Genomic DNA, 15,872 nt, shown 5'->3' with positions numbered 1-15,872 from the left:
AGAAAGCTTGAAGATTGAGAAAATTTCAGAATTCAGCAAAGGAAAGAGAAAGAAGAATACAAGAGTAGGCCAGCAAAATAACTCAGACAGACTGTAGAACCTTCAGTGGATATTTTAAAGGGAGAAGATTTGTTTAAGTTACTGTAGCTCCGCTGAAGACTGAAACTGAAGAACTTTTATTAGGGAAAATTTTTAAAAATGACAGGCAAATTAAACAAATATTTTGTGTCCCTCTTGAAAGCATATTCAGAAATTCAAAGAAATATTGAAAACAAGTCTGGAGTTTTCTTGTACAGTTTTTTTTCACTACCGATAAATAGAAATTCTGCTTGGCCCGCAGAAGTAGAATTTCAGGGTTGTATGTGATGTCCTCTATTTATTCTGATAATAAATTTGAACTTTAAGTAAGTGAAGAGCACAAGAAATTAACATTGGTCAAAATTAATATCAGAGAAGATACTAGGCCTGTAAAGCAATAAATCTCCAGAAAATTATGACCTGCTATTGAGAGTTTAGAAGAAGGTAACTGTTGTGCACTGGTTATCATTTTCAAAATATCAATAAGTTCCACAGATTGGAAAGTAATAAATGCAATCTCCTTGTTTAAGAAAGTAGGAAGAGAGAATGCAAGGAATTAGGGGCCAGTTAACCTTTCATCTCTAATACAAATCTTGCTGCAATCTATAATTAAGGAAGTGTCAACAGGATAGCAAGAGAAATTATGCTTGACAAATCTGTTAGCTCTTTTGAGTTGTATCCATCAGAACAGATAAGGGTGAGTGATACACTTTCAGCAAACCTAGTGTAAGATGTTGTACAAGAGATTATTAAACAAAATTAGAGTGCCCATTATTAGGAATAATATACTGTTTAGGAGAATGAGAGGGGAATCTCATTGAAACCTATTGAAAGGCCTGGATAGAGTTGATGAGGAGAGGATATTGCCTATGAAGGGGAAGTCAAGGACCAGAGTACACAGCCTCAGAACACAAAAAAAATCCCTTTAGAATAGAGATGAGGAGGAATTTCTTTACCCAGAGGGTAGTGAATTTGTGCAATCCATGGCTCCGTACATTTGTGAACGCTAAGTCATTGGTGCTGTTTAAGGCAGAGGTGGATATAATCTTGATCAGGAAGAGAATCAAGGGTTACTGGGAGAAGGCGGGAAAATGGAGTTGAAAAGGATAGTAAATCAGCCATGATAGAATGGCAGGATTGACTTGACAGCCAGATTGTAAAATTCCGCTCTTATGGTCTTGTAAGATTATTTAATGACCAGAAAAGCAAGGTGAATAAACAGGTCAGTTTATGCTCTCGAGGTGACAACTAGTGAGATACCACATGGATTAGTGCTGGGAAGTCACCTGTTCACAATCTATATCAATGATTTAGATGAGGGGCTCATGTAAAATTTATCTAAATTTGCTGAAGACCTGGGTGTCATTGAGGAGAATGCAGAGAGGCTTCAGTGGGGCAGCAATGGGTAAAATGAATGAACATGGCATTTGCAAAATAATGTGGAATTGATAAGGTTATCCACTTTGATAGAAAAGAATAGAAAGCTGGAGTGTTTTAGTTGTGAAAGATTAGTGTACAGAAGGAACTGAGTGATCTTTGAATTTAATTGTGTGAGGAAAGCGTGAGTTTAAAGAAAATCTTAAAATAAGGAGTGTTCCTTTCATGACGAAGATGAATAGAATCTTTTTCAGCTGGTGAGTGATTAACCTGTGGAATTCTACCCATCAGAATCAGAATTTATTGTCATCAACATGTCACAAAATTCATTGTTTTGCGGCAGCATTACAGTGCAAACATTTCCATAAACTACATTACAAAATAAATAAAAATAATGCAATAAAAAGAAAAGACCAAGTAAGGCAGTGTCTATGGTTTGTTGTTCATTCAGGAATGTGATGGCAGAGGGGAAGAAGCTGTCCTTGTGCTGCTGAGTGTTTGCCTTGAGGCTCCTGTACCTTTTTCCCAATGGTAGCAGAGTGAAGAGGGCATGGCCTGGGTGGTGGGGGTCCTTGAGGATAGAGGGTGCTTTCTTAAGACACTTCCACTTGTAGATATCCTCCATGGAGTGAAGACTGGTGCCCATGATGTTGCAGGCCAAGTTAACAACCCTCTCAAATTTTTTTCTTCTCCTGAATGTTGGCAACTCCATTCTAGGCAGTGATGCAACTAGGCAGAATGCTCTCCACAGTACACCTGTAGAAGTTTTCAAGAGTCTAGTCCTCAAAATCCTCACCATGGAGGCTCAGCCTCCAGCTATATATATTAAAGATAAAGATAGTTTTTTTAAATATCCAGAAAATGGCATTGGTGCAGAAATTGTGGTCTCTCTGAATGATGAGGCAGGCACTAGGAGCTGAATGTCTTTTTGGTAGGTACTATTTCTGGTGTGTGTGTGTGTGTGTGTGTGTGTGTGTGTGTGTGTGTGTGTGTATGTGTGTGTGTGTGTGTGTGTGTGTGTGTGTGTGTGTGTGTGTGTGTGTGTGTGTGTGGGGTGTGTGTGTGTGTGTGTGTGTGTGGGGGGGGGTGTGTGTGTGTGTGTGTGTGTTCTCATCTAAAGGCTAATTCATCTCCCAGCACCTAGGACTGATTCTCCAGCCATAGCAAACAGCCTCTCATCTGTTATATTTGTCAAAACCTTTCAGATCTCAGGTTTAATTCAGATTACCTCTCATTCTTACACTGTGGACCGTTGGGCTCTAATCTACTCAATCTCTCCTCAGAAAAAAACCCTCACCCGAGTCAATCTGCTGAACCTCAACTGACAGGCTTGTCCTTTCCTTGATGTATTTAGTTCTCCAGGTGTGGTCCCATCAAACTGTGTACACAAGCTACTTGCAGAAAAGCCCAATATTCCTAATTTCTTGCAATACCTGCATGATACTGGAATTTATGTGCAGACACACAAATCCCTTTAAACATCAATATTTCATAGTTTTCCACCATTTTAAAAGAAAGTCTTAACTTCATCCTTTATGTGTCCAAGTCCTTTTGCAGACATAGAGTAAAAAATGTCTATATATTAGTGTCACATGCAGTGAAGACAAAGAAATCAAGTTGACCAGAAGGTGAGGAACCTCTGTGTGGGTTGTAGTGTGTACATCTGAGGAAGAATTTCAGGCCCCTCAGCAAACTAACTTAGTTTAGCAAATCTTCATTCATTACATTCACCCCAGTTGAGATGTTCACTATTGCTCCTTCTATGATGGAAGAGCCCACCATTAATTAACTCACAGGTGAAAAAATGGACAGTGAATGCCAGAGGATGATCCAGAACTGATTCTGCACCTTCAGCTAATGGAGGAAAATCCAGAAATGTGGAGTGGAAAGGAAGGAAAAGAGTGGAAAATTGCTGTTGCCTTGTGTGTGATTGTGGCTATAGTTTGAAGGTAGATTCAAAGAAAGGAAGGACCCACACACTTGATAAATAGTTCCTTTGAGAGATTTAAAGTGAGGAAACTAAAGGGTATAGAACAGGGCTGGCCAACCTTTTAATTTTCAAAATTTAATTTAGACATACAGCACAGTAACAGGCCATTTCAGCCCATAGGTCCGTACTGCCCAATTGACCCATGCCCCCAGTACGTACTCCTGTGCAGAAATGGCCTGCTACTGTGCTGTGTGTCAAAATTAAAAATTAGAAATTAAAAGGTTGGCCACCCCTGGTATAGACACTGGTCCCCAATGAATCATCACACTGCACTCAAGTAATAGTTTTCTCTAATTTTCAGGTATGGTTCAGTAATCGCCGTGCTCGATGGCGTAAGCAGGCTGGAGCCAATCAGCTGGCAGCTTTCAATCATCTGTTGCCAGGAGGCTTTGCACCCACTGGAATGCCAACCTTACCCCCATACCAGTTGCCTGAGTCATCATACCCATCAACCACTCTCTCTCAAGGTAAGAATCCTGTAAAGACCAGCAAGTCAAGCAATATCATAGCAAATGCTTGGGATGAGCTTGGAGCTAATTGGCTGCCTGTTCATAATTATTTGGACAGATCAGATGGAGGAGAGTGGTTCAGGGTAAGCCAAAATTTGCTTTGAGCCTTTTCAGCTTCTGATAAAATTTCCTGTTTGGTAGAACAGTCATTAAATTGGTGAAGGGAGCTGGAGTTGACATCATTGATCATTTGAGGCTAATGCTTGGAGTGGAATTAGTGACTGATACAGAAATGGTCTAATTTGCCATATTGAATTTATTGGAAAGATGAAGCATGGAGATAATTTTGTCATTTTTAAAGGGGGATCCAGGCAAACTCTTGAAACTAAGCATGAAGAAAATCTGCCTAGTCATCTGAATCAGGAAATCCAGGCTCCATTACTAAACACTTGGAGGGCCCCTCAGTGAGCCTTAGAGCAGCAAGGTGGAAGAAAGGGTCCTTCCATGGATTCCAGTCTCCAGAACTCTGTTGGTAGTGGGTGATGGAGTCAGACACAGTCCCTCTGTATCTACAAAAAGCTAATAGGTGTCATTTGAAGAGTTTCCAATATCTGTGGAACTGAGTCCACAGATCAGAAGCAGTTGAGGGTGAATGAAGAGAACTGGAAGTTTGTGGGGGAGACTTGGGATGGGAATGAGGAAAGTAGAAAAGGGGAAGAGGAGAAAGGTAGGGAAAAAGAGGGGAGGAGGCCATGGGTGTGGAAAGTGAAGGGAGAGGACTTGAAAGGAATGGACAAGAGGTTAAGGGATGGAAGAGTAGAGGAAATACAGTAGATGAAGAAAAGAGAGAGAGAGAGGGGTGGGAGAAATGTATTGTATATATGATGTCAGAGCCTCATTGTGTGACTAATGGGTTATGGTGTGTGGTTGGTCTCAGATGGAGGGAGCACCGTCCACAGGCCACAACCTCTGCCACCCTCATCCATGCATCAGAGCGGCCTGGCAGCTGCAGCAGAGAGTGCCTCCTATGGCTTAGCATCCAATCGGCATGGCTTCTCCAGCTACCCTGACAGCTTCATGAACCCAACGGGACCCAACAACTCTATGAACCAGGTCAGCAATGGACTCTCTCCACAGGTTAGCTTTCACAAAACTGCATTCTCAAACTCCTCTCCCCACTCTCACACATCCCCGCACTCCCCAACACTCACACCAGCCTGTGATAAGGGATCAGCCCAAATCTACATAAATGGACCCTCCATCCTACTGGCATAGGCAGTAGAACCAATTTTCACTCCCAACATTCATCATCCAGAAGCATTCAGGTGTTCAAATGATTACTTTGAAAATGCAATAGTGTGATTAGAATCCATCAGATTAAAGCCTGTGGTCCTTTTCCCAGGGTAAAGATAAACCAGAAGGTGATAATTGGCAGCAACTCTCTTGGTTTATAGGAATGGATGTTAGAGAAGGAAAAATGAACGAAGGGGCGGACATCAACAGTAGAGATAAACAAAATGGTTGGGAAATGTTCCAGGAATTTGTGCTAATCACGATGAGAAGAGTTTCCGGAACAGCAGTTTCAGAACTGTTGGCACCTCAGCAGGAGGAGAACCAAGTTTGACAGGGAACACAACACACTGACGAGGAGGAGAAGCTGGAGTGAGAAATGGATCCAATGCAGCAGTTAGATGAGGAACAGTGCCCTCCCCAGATGCAGGAGTAAGATGGCGTAAAAAGGACGTCCTGATATAAAAAAATAAGACAAATGTCAGAAGAGATCTATATACAGAGCAAGAAGATAACTGAGTCCTAGTGAGTTAGTGCCTTCGGGTGGAGGCTACTTAACTCAGAGAGAGTAAGCACTGTCGAGGGGACTGAACCATGAGGAGAGTCAATACAGTCAGGGAGGAGGGGATTGAATCCCAGTGAGTGCCAGCATTGTCAAGAGAGAAGGGGACTGAACACCAGGGAAAGTCAGCTCTGTTAAGGGAGGAGGGGACTGAACCCCAGGTCGTGTCAGCACCATCAGGGGAGGAGGGAACTGAACCCCAGGGAGAGACAGGACCGTCAGGGGAGGAGGGGACTGAACTGTAGGTCCTGAATCAGGACCTTCAAAAAGCTTGAGAAAGTAAGCCTAGCAGAGAGTGAATCAGTTTCCATTTCAAGCTGGTGAGTCGGTGGGAGCCAAAGTGGAAGCATTAAGCCTTGTTCTGGAAGGCTTCCAATTTCTCATGACCTGACTCCTTGTGAGAAGGCGGGGCTGTGGGTATGACATACTTGCCAGAAAGTTCTTCATTTTCACGTTCCCTGTGGAGCAAAAAGTTTGTCTGAGAAGCGGATGTTAGTAGCACCTGGTACGGCCCGAACAATGTCTGCACTCTAACTTGGCAGGGCCACACTGCAGCCACATGGCATGAGATATCATCATGATCTTATGGCAGGACTATGGAAAACTAAGCTTCTCGCCATCCTCAGGGGGTTGTTAAATAGTTTTCACAGATTTCTCACTCTGCTCTTGCACTGGTTGAAAGTTCCTTTCTTCAGCTTCCACTGTCTTTTGGAACAAATCCCATTTTTTTTAGAAGCTAGTAATCCCAGTAATATTTTCTCACTTCATTTATGCTACTGTTGCTCCAAGATCCTTGAGTGGGCTGCCACACAGTCATCTTGTAAACTTGATAAGCGCAACATTTTTCTTAAACTGTAATGCTAAATTTTGTATTACTTATTTGAACAAAGTCCAAAACAGGGGATTGAGGAGAACATTCTGTGACAGAGGGACAGGGAGAGAGAATGGAGAATCAAAGATGGAGAAACACAAAGAAATATACAACTCCACAGAGTGAGAAAGAAAGAGAGAGAGAGACAGGCAGGAAGACAGAGAGACAGAGATAGAGAGACTGAGATGCAAGGTATCAAGAGCAATCACTCCCCAATGATATTGTCACAAAATACAAAGTAGATTTTATTTTAAAACATTCAGAATTTTAGTTCCAGTATATATTACTCTGTGGGAACCTCTGCCAGGGACAGACACCTGAGCCCATCATTCTCTGCCCGTTGCCTGTTAGTCATGCCATGTTATTGCTCAGAGAACAGCTTGCCCACACGTTGGGACAAACCAAGACCATTGCATATTGGCACTGTGCAGTCTTGGGAGGTGCAGCTGAAGCTGGGTGAAATCTTTGGCAGCCCAAAGAGTCTGAAACGCAAGTGAGGGTTTTCAACATGAATAAAGGGTATCATCGAGCAGCTGGAGGGAAGGGAATTCTTCTTGTGTATGGAGACTGGAGCAAAACCTCAAAATTAAAATCAGCCAATTATGGGTGCTTTTGGGAATCATGTCTTCACAGAGATTAATGGAAATATAGATTTCCTTTGGGATAGGATGCAGGGTTTCAGTTGAATATCTATAAACTTAAGATTGGGAAGGATATTATGAGCTATGGAGTAGATAGAATTAAACTGCAGATCAGCCATGACTTAATTGAATGCCGATGTTTCTTATGGCTGTAGTCTCCAGGAACAGGAATACAAATCTCAATAGTAACCCACTGTAAGGCACGCAGGTCTAGGAGCTACATCAAAGAGTTCTTAAGCATTGCCCACTTTACTGAGAGCAATCCATTTGTCTCTGTAATCAACATTCTATGACCTTTGGTCTCAAGCAAGAGGTAAAGACTCAACCCGTGGCATAAAATCTCAGAGATGCAGTTCCTCCATTTGTGTGTGGCCATATTCGGTGTCCCAGCTCACCAAATGCCTGAACTCCTGACTGGTAGATAAAGAGGCAAGAATTCCACATGAGAAGATTCAACCCACAGATGGTTGCTTTGACCAGCAGAAGGGCAGATCCCTTGTTCTCTCTGGATAACAGAAAATACTGGGAAGCTAAACACCAAATTAAATGCATCTAGAAAAACAGGAAGGTCACAGGGGTTTTTGCCCTTGGCATCATTGGAACCATAGCCATTGATGTAGGCCAGTAACTTCTCTGTCCTGTCAGTCTGACATGGGCAATAATCCCTTTTGCAGATGTGGGACTGAGGATATGACATTCTCAGGGTGAGATGGGCTTCATGTAAAATCCAGAGTTACATCGTGGAGATGGTAGCTGAGAACTGAGTCTAGGGAAGAGAAGAGCATAGAATTTGAGAGTGGATGAGATATCACAGGCATTTTTGGTTCGCAGGTCAGATCTCTTCTGAGGTTATTTCTGAAGATCAATTCTGCAACTGTGGAACCATCAGAAATAATTCAGCACATGCTGCTACCTGCATGGCTGAAGTTATTGGAAAGAGTTATAATGGTGTGCAGCATGCTTTACATTCAGCTATCCATCCCAGTAAGGGCGCTCTCTCATTCTCTATTTCACATTCTAATTCACATTCTAAGGACCACCTGGCTTCTGGCCTAACATGCCATGGTCCACTAGTGGCAATGATTGTGCGATATTTTCAGGTCAATGCAGCTCTGTAAGAAACACATCTTTAATCTAATTTAAAGTATTTTATTTAACATTTTGAAAGATCCACATGGAAACATGCTGTGACCCACTGGTAGAATGTAAAGCATCAATTACCACATTTAAAGGGCTAGATTACTTTGGAGCCTCCTTCTGAAATTTCCCCATTCACATCGAGCAAGAGCAGTGGAATGAATCCTTAAGATTGAGGTTGGCTCTGAACAGCCCTCATGGCGGGAGGGCAAAGGGCATTGAATCAAATCTAGAATTGAGACGGTGGAAGTTAGCAGCCAATGGCTTTTGGACATAGGGTAAATAAGTCTACAAGACTTGCATTAAGGTCTACAGGTGCCATGACTTTGGTATTTGTCACTCTTACATTGTCCATCACACTTCCAATTATCAACGAACAATAGATGACTTTAATGCTTCAATGGAAGTTCCTTATTGGACCCAGGGATTCACCATCAGGAGCCATGTTGCATTTACTTTATTAGATAAGTGAATCATTGTAATTAGAATATTGGATGATTAGTTGGAGGGAGAAGGGCTGCATTTGATGTTTAGTGAGCGCTATCAACCCGGTGAATGTGGAGCAAGGGAATGAGAGAGATGTTCGCTCCCCTTTGATCTACTGCCCCAGGCAAACTTCACAACCACTTCCAGTCTGAGCAAGTGGTTTTCAGTTATTCTTGGCAAGTGTCTGTTGGAGATAAGAACAGAACCCCAGCATTGTATACCACCCATCACACCAGCAGCTGGCCAATCTGTGGAATTACAGTAAAATCCATGTCTGGAACAGAGAACTCAGTGTAGGTGCTTCAGACTTGTATAAATATTTCAAGACTGGCATTTAAAATGTTCTGAGTACCTGTTCAAAGGGGCACTGGGGGACGGAGAAAGGTGGCTCTAAATTTTTGCCCCAATCTCTCCTGTTTTCCCTTTGTAAATATTTGCCTCTCCTTCTGCCATAAAGTTCAAATATTGATAACGGTTGTTCCCTACAAACTCTGCTGTAATGGTACAAACATTCCCTGCACTGCACTGAATTTAACACCTCCAATTACTTCAGGTCTTATCGAGAAAATAACAGTCAATGGAGCCTCTCCTGTTTATTCCTCTCTCTCTCTCTCTCTCTCTTTCTCTCCCCCTATGTTACAACCTGCCTCTTCCCAAACTTCCTTTCCCTCCCCTTTCCTATCTTATTCTTCCTACCTTATTCATTCCTCTCTCCTCTCATTTCCCTCACTGCCTCTTATGTATGCTCTCTGTCTCTTCCCCTCTTATTTTTCTCAAGCCTCCTTTCTCTCAATCCCTCTGACCCAATTCCCTCTGCCCTCTCTCTCTCCTCATCCTTCTTCCTCTCCTCCAAATGAACTTCTGTTATCAGAAACTCTCAGAGACATAGTGTGCCTCTCCAAGCATCCATCCCTCTGACATATCATCATCCTGAATCCACTGCCTGTTGTACAAGGAACATTAGATGTGGTGACAAACAGACAGATATTGAAAGCCTAGTCAAGACAGAAAGGTCAATTGACTGCATGTGCTTTCCGTTAGTTACAAATACCAGACTGACAGGGGCGGGCCCTGTAATTAATCCCTGGTCTCCTCCGATCTCTGGCTCCTTCCTTTTCTCACCCTGTGACTGCAGAAGATTCAGTGAGGCTGACTTGGAGGACAAAATTCTCTATTGTTATTCACCACTTTTGGACGGGTTATGAGATTATTTGCTTTTTTAACATATCAGGCAAGATCACAGATGGATGCTGCTGTGCTTGCCAGGTTTCCTGATTCCAAGAACATGGATTCACTGTAAAATGCCCCACAGATGGATGTTCTTTGGCCCACCAAGCTCGTGCCAGCTCTTGTAAACTTATCCATTCTTCCGCTCCTGCCCGCTTCCCATGTGGCCTGGTGTTTCTTTCCACTTTAGGTATTTATCAAATCCCTTATGGCAAAGTATTGAGTCTCTTTCTTTACCCTTTCAGTGACTACTGGAAAATCAGCAGAATAAATGAACAAATTATGTCTTAGAGTGACCTTTAGTTCCTGTCATACTTGTGAAAGTATCTATTATACACTAGATGAAAAGCATACACTGTATGTGTATGCATGTGTGTCTGTGTATGTGCATGCATGCCATTGTTATAGAATGTGCTCGTCTATTTGTGAGTGAGAAGGTGTGCGATCATGACTCGTGCATTTGTCGGCATGCCTTCAGTGCTGGGGTATATTTAAGTGTTTGTACATAATGTTTAAATGCTCTGAATGAGTGAGCATATGATGGCGTGTCTCTGTGAATTTGACTGTGTATGTTTGAATCTCTGCTTATTTATGTGGGTTTGTTTGTGTGTATCTGTCCGTATGTACACATATTCAGAAACCCTATACTAATATACAATAACCCTATACTAATATACAATATACTCAGTAACCCTATACAATATACATGAGTGTGTATGTTTGAATCACTGTTTATTTATGAGGGTTTGTTTGTGTGTATCTGTCCTTACGTACACATACTTAGTAACCCTATACTAATATACATGAGTGTGTATGTTTGAATCTCTGTTTATTTATGAGGGTTTGTTTGTGTGTATCTGTCCATACGTACACATACTCAGTAACCCTATACTAATATACATGAGTGTATATGTTTGAATTTCTGTTTATTTATGTGGGTTTGTTTGTGTGTATGTGTCCGTACGTACACATACTCAGTAACCCTATACAATATACATTTTGTATCAGCACTCAGGGTTAAATCTGGTCACTTAGATTTGAAACGTTTTAATTAAACGTTCCTTTTTGCACTCACAGATTTAAAAACTAGTCCTGTTAAAGTGAGCAATGTCCGAGTTAAAACTGCCAGTCAGTCAATACTGATTAGGTTAAGCCTGTGCTCAAGTAGAGTTAGCACTGCTTTGTTGCACTCCTGCCCATAATAATCGATACTTAAAGATTTGGGTCCTAAAGGCGGCATTCTAAGAGTTAAACCTGTGCCTAACTGTGACAGCATTCTCAAGATTAGACCTGTGCTCAGTCAGATTTGGCACCCTCTGGGTTAAGTCCTTGCACACTCAGAGTATATACTCATTGAGTCAAATTTATGCTTACTAAGACTTGGCATTCTTGGAGTTAAACCAAATGTCACTCAGCAATGGTATACACTGGGTTAAACCTGTGCCCACTCAGAATTCTCAGCTGGTGACTGCTCCAAGTGGATGCTCCTCTTCGCTCAGACTCCAGCTGAGCCTATTTCACTATTTATTTACATGTAATTATGTCTGTAAGGTGCAGTTATTAACTCTGTCAACAGCAATTTGCTTTGACATTTCTCACTTTGTCTCTTATCCACCATTCTCGCCTAAAACTGCTTGCCACTCAGAACCTGCTCTGTTTTTTCTCTTCAAACTGTAAAGTAGATTCATATCAAACCTGTGCTTCACTGTTAAGCTCAATGGTTTCATTCCCTGATCAAATGTCCAGCAAGCTGTGTACTGAAAATGTTTTTTAATATACTTATTAAGAGTCTGAATTCAGGGCCCGACAGTTTTTCAAAATAAATTTGTGTCAAAGATTTTTTTGAAATGAAATCTTAATGTGAAATATTAACCTCCCATTAATCGGTCATAGTTTATAACAGAGAGCAGCTGTTACTGTAGTTGTTATCTCAGTAAACCTCAAAATATGCTGACAATTTCAGATTCAGACAGTGCACTTGGGGAGAAAGAAAATCACTACAGATGTCAGCACAAATAGGGTGAGAGAAAATTGGGAGACAGTTTTACAGCTTACTTGGGTTTCTTTTCTGAAATGGAGAATAAAACTGGCTGGTAATTTGCTCCACAATCCGAGACAAAAACACTCCCATTTATACAGAAATTGATTTCCCAAATGCGTTGACTCTCCCTGGGGTTCTGTCCCTCCCCAGACAGGGCTGACTCACCTAGAGTTCAGTCCCCTCCATCCTGATGGTGCTGACTCTCCCTGAGGTTCAGTGCCATTCCTGAACGTCCATTTATCCTGTGAGTCCTTCTATAGGTTAGAATGGTCAAGCACCTTATAGACAGTACACAACAACCTGTTTTGCCCAAATGTACAGTCACATGTGATCCCTCAACAGTTGCTGAACAGAATTCTGCAGCTAAAATCCCAACTGATTTTCCCACTGATTTAAACAATTATAAAACCCAACACTCAGCCCAGCAGAGATTCACTAACCTACCACATACCTGGGATATTGCTTGCAGTTTTTCTTAGTACCCCAGTAAGTGAAACATTCCTCTTTTTTGAGCCCTGGGGGTGCCTGGTGTCTGCACTATCAGTACAGTAACACACACAGTATCTTAATTAATACACCAGATTCCTTTTGTCATTACTGGATCACAAACATGAACAGAAAATGTTTGAGAAACAGCTGCTATGTGCTTCATTCTCTGAGGTACAAAATTTCACCCTAGGGTTGAAGATAATGTTTATCGCAATCCTCTCTCTCTCTCTCTCTCTCTCCTGTTCTCTCATTTGTTATCTCTGCACAAACCCAATGAGAGGAACTACATTCATCTCTACAACCAGCTATTATTTTCTCAGACACTGTATTTACACCCAAGGGCTCTGCTGCATGTGTTCACTGTTATAGATGGAAATAGAGTGATTGGTGAGCAGTCTCTTGTCTCTCCCAGATGTCCAGCCCAAGTCACTGTGGAATGCATCCAGCTTTGTAATGATCTCCGATCATGCTTCACTCCAGGGTATTGATCACAGGCCCCAAGACCAGGGGAGACTAATCCTCCACCATTCAGGGACGATTTTACTAGAAGAATTCCAAATAAAGCTGGTCTGTTTGATCCAATGCCCATAATAATCAGTAGCATTAGACCAGCAAGAGCTGTGAGAATACTGAACCATCCGAGACTCATTTGTACAAAACAATATTTATTTATTTATTTTTAATTGATAAAATACTTGTCCTGCATATGTATTGTTTGTCTGTATGTGTGTTACGTTTGGTTGTGTGTCTGCCTGCTTTGCACTGAGGACCAGAGAACGCTGTCTCATCTAGTTGTTCTTGTGCAATCAGATGATAATAAACTTGACTTGAAAGAGAAATACAATCAACAGTAATAACATTTATATGACACATATCAGCACTGAGACACATAAAACAGATATTGGGACAGTTGACCAACAGCTTGGTTAAAGAGGATGGCCTTCAGTACTACCTGTGATGTTGTCAGCTGTCCCTTCTCATTTGCTTCTGTAACCTCCCCTCACTGTAATGTTCACCCTTTCTCCATCTCCTTAACCTTCACCCTCTCCCCATCTCTTTAATCTCAATCCCAAATTCAAGTTTATTTATCTTCCAATTGCACAAGTACAATCCAATGAAAAAGCATTTTCCAGTCCTCAGTGTAAAACATTTAAACACAACCAGGCATAACACACATACATAAGAACATAAGAAACAGGAGCAGGAGTCAGCCAACCAAGCCTGCTCCAACCTTTTTTTTTAAACTTTATTTAAGATTTTATAACATGAATAAAATAGAAAGTTACAGTAAAAAGATTAAACATAAGATAATAAAAATTACAATACATCAGCAGACTAAATAAACTAAACCCCCCCAAATTAGTACACAACATTAATGTCCTAGCTTAAAGTTAGTCTAACCCCCCCAAAAATAAAGAGTGAAAGAGTGAAGAGTTAATAAAATGAACAATAATTATATATAAAAAAACCTTACACAAAAAAAGATAAAACATAACAAATAAAGATACTAACATCAAAAAAAAGAAAAAAAATTTATCAATACTAAAATATCAAACTTAAAAACATATTTAAATCAAACTTAAATGCATATATTTAGCAAACGGAGTCCACTTCAACCTATAAAAAGACGTCCTATCCTGAATTGAAAAAGATATCCTTTCCATAGTCAAACAGAACTTCATCTCCAAATACCACCTATCTAAAGCCTGCTCCAACCTTCAATGAGATCATGACTGGTCTGATAAATAGAAGCGATACATAAGCAGAACAAATATATAAATAAATTTTGTTTAATAAATTGTAGAGTCTCAGAGGGTTAGCGTGAGCAGTTCCTCAGTCATTCAGCAATCTCGGCATCTGTGGGAAGAAGTTGTTGCTTAGCCCAGTGGTACTGGCTCTGATACTCCTGTGTCTCTTTCCCGACATTAGTGGTTGAAAGATGCTGTGTGCGGGTGGTAAGGGTCTTCAATGATTTTGCTCACCTGTCAATAGTCCCTGTAGATCACGTCGATGGTGGTGGGGTGAGGGAAAAGAGAGACCCCAGTAATCCTTTCTACCATTGTTATGGTTCTGTGGATTAACCTCTGATCCAATTCTCTGCAGCATCATAACTCTTCTCTACATTTCCCTCTGTCTATGACTTCCTCCAGTCCTCTCATCTTCAACTCAGTATTCCTCCAATTTTGAACTACCATTTTGCCTCAATTTTTATGATTTATAAGAAGGCTAGCATTCAGATTCCAATGTTCTTGACATTAAAATTTCCTCCTTAAAGTCCTCTAGCTGTTACCTCCTTGAGACCAATGTCTTTGATCAAGCCTTGGTCATCCATCCTGTCTTCTCAAGATCTGAATGTTCTGTAATCTTTGATATGTTTTTATTGAGACATTTTTACCAAGTTTAAAGCTCCATATAAATTCAAATTATTGAGGTATTATGAGAAATGTGTAATTCAACACCATATTTATAAACTCAGTTTTACATAGTTTTCTTCTGCAGAAGAATTCCAGTACAGATCAAATGGAATTGAATTTCAACTCATTTAGTTTATTCTCTCTTTGTTGCTTAAGTATTCTGGAGAGATAAATCTAGAGGGTGACATCTTCAATGCTCCTCCTCAAAACATTTCTGAGTTGTCTTCCCAAACATGGATGTAATCTTTTACTAATAGGATCAGCACTTCACTAGCCTCAAGAAAAGCTGGATTGGTGGTGGGGGGTGGGGGTGCTGTGAGGTGAAGCAAGAAGCACCATACATTAAAAGGAAATAATGAGTTGGAACAAATAGCAGGGCCAAGTTAAAGTAAAGAAAGTAGTTGAAAGAGTATTACTGTAGTCTTCCCTTTTTGTCACTATGGGATCATTGATCTCTGTGCAAATGGGATTGAATCGTTCGGCAGTGGATTTCTGGCAAATTAAGTAACACGTTTAGTCCTGATCACCGTCAAACACTGAACATTCTTTCTTTGTCTCCTCTGATAATTTTCTTTCATCATATCCTTACCCCCCCCCATTCACTTTCTATTGTTTGTACAATCCAATTTTTTCTAGGACAGTATTAACTCAATTTATGCCCTGCATTTAGCTCACTCCACTTACTCCATGGACCACTCCATCCACCACCCATCCCCACACATGTACACTCATGCTGCTCCTTCTCAAACAGTGACCTTCCCCCTTCATCCCTTACATCTTCCAACCCATCATCTCCCTCTCATCTCCTTCCTTTTTCCTC

General features: G+C 41.1%; 1 protein-coding gene across 8 annotated transcripts in view; it reads left to right on the top strand.

The window, feature by feature from the left end:
• Positions 1-15,872, top strand: part of LOC138754401 (paired box protein Pax-7) — a 214,171-nt gene that overhangs the window by 167,632 nt on the left and 30,667 nt on the right. For 7 of the 8 annotated variants that reach the window (XM_069918635.1, XM_069918634.1, XM_069918631.1 and 4 more), the window contains 2 exons: positions 3,747-3,912; positions 4,832-5,031. In XM_069918635.1, the coding sequence (XP_069774736.1) occupies positions 3,747-3,912; positions 4,832-5,031 (366 nt within the window). The remainder of the gene's footprint in view (positions 1-3,746; positions 3,913-4,831; positions 5,032-15,872) is intronic. The other variant, XM_069918629.1, reaches the window with a different exon arrangement.

This window comes from Narcine bancroftii, chromosome 2, assembly GCF_036971445.1.
Source record: "Narcine bancroftii isolate sNarBan1 chromosome 2, sNarBan1.hap1, whole genome shotgun sequence".
Lineage (NCBI taxonomy): Eukaryota > Metazoa > Chordata > Chondrichthyes > Torpediniformes > Narcinidae > Narcine > Narcine bancroftii.
This window is presented reverse-complemented; position numbering and strand designations above follow the sequence as displayed.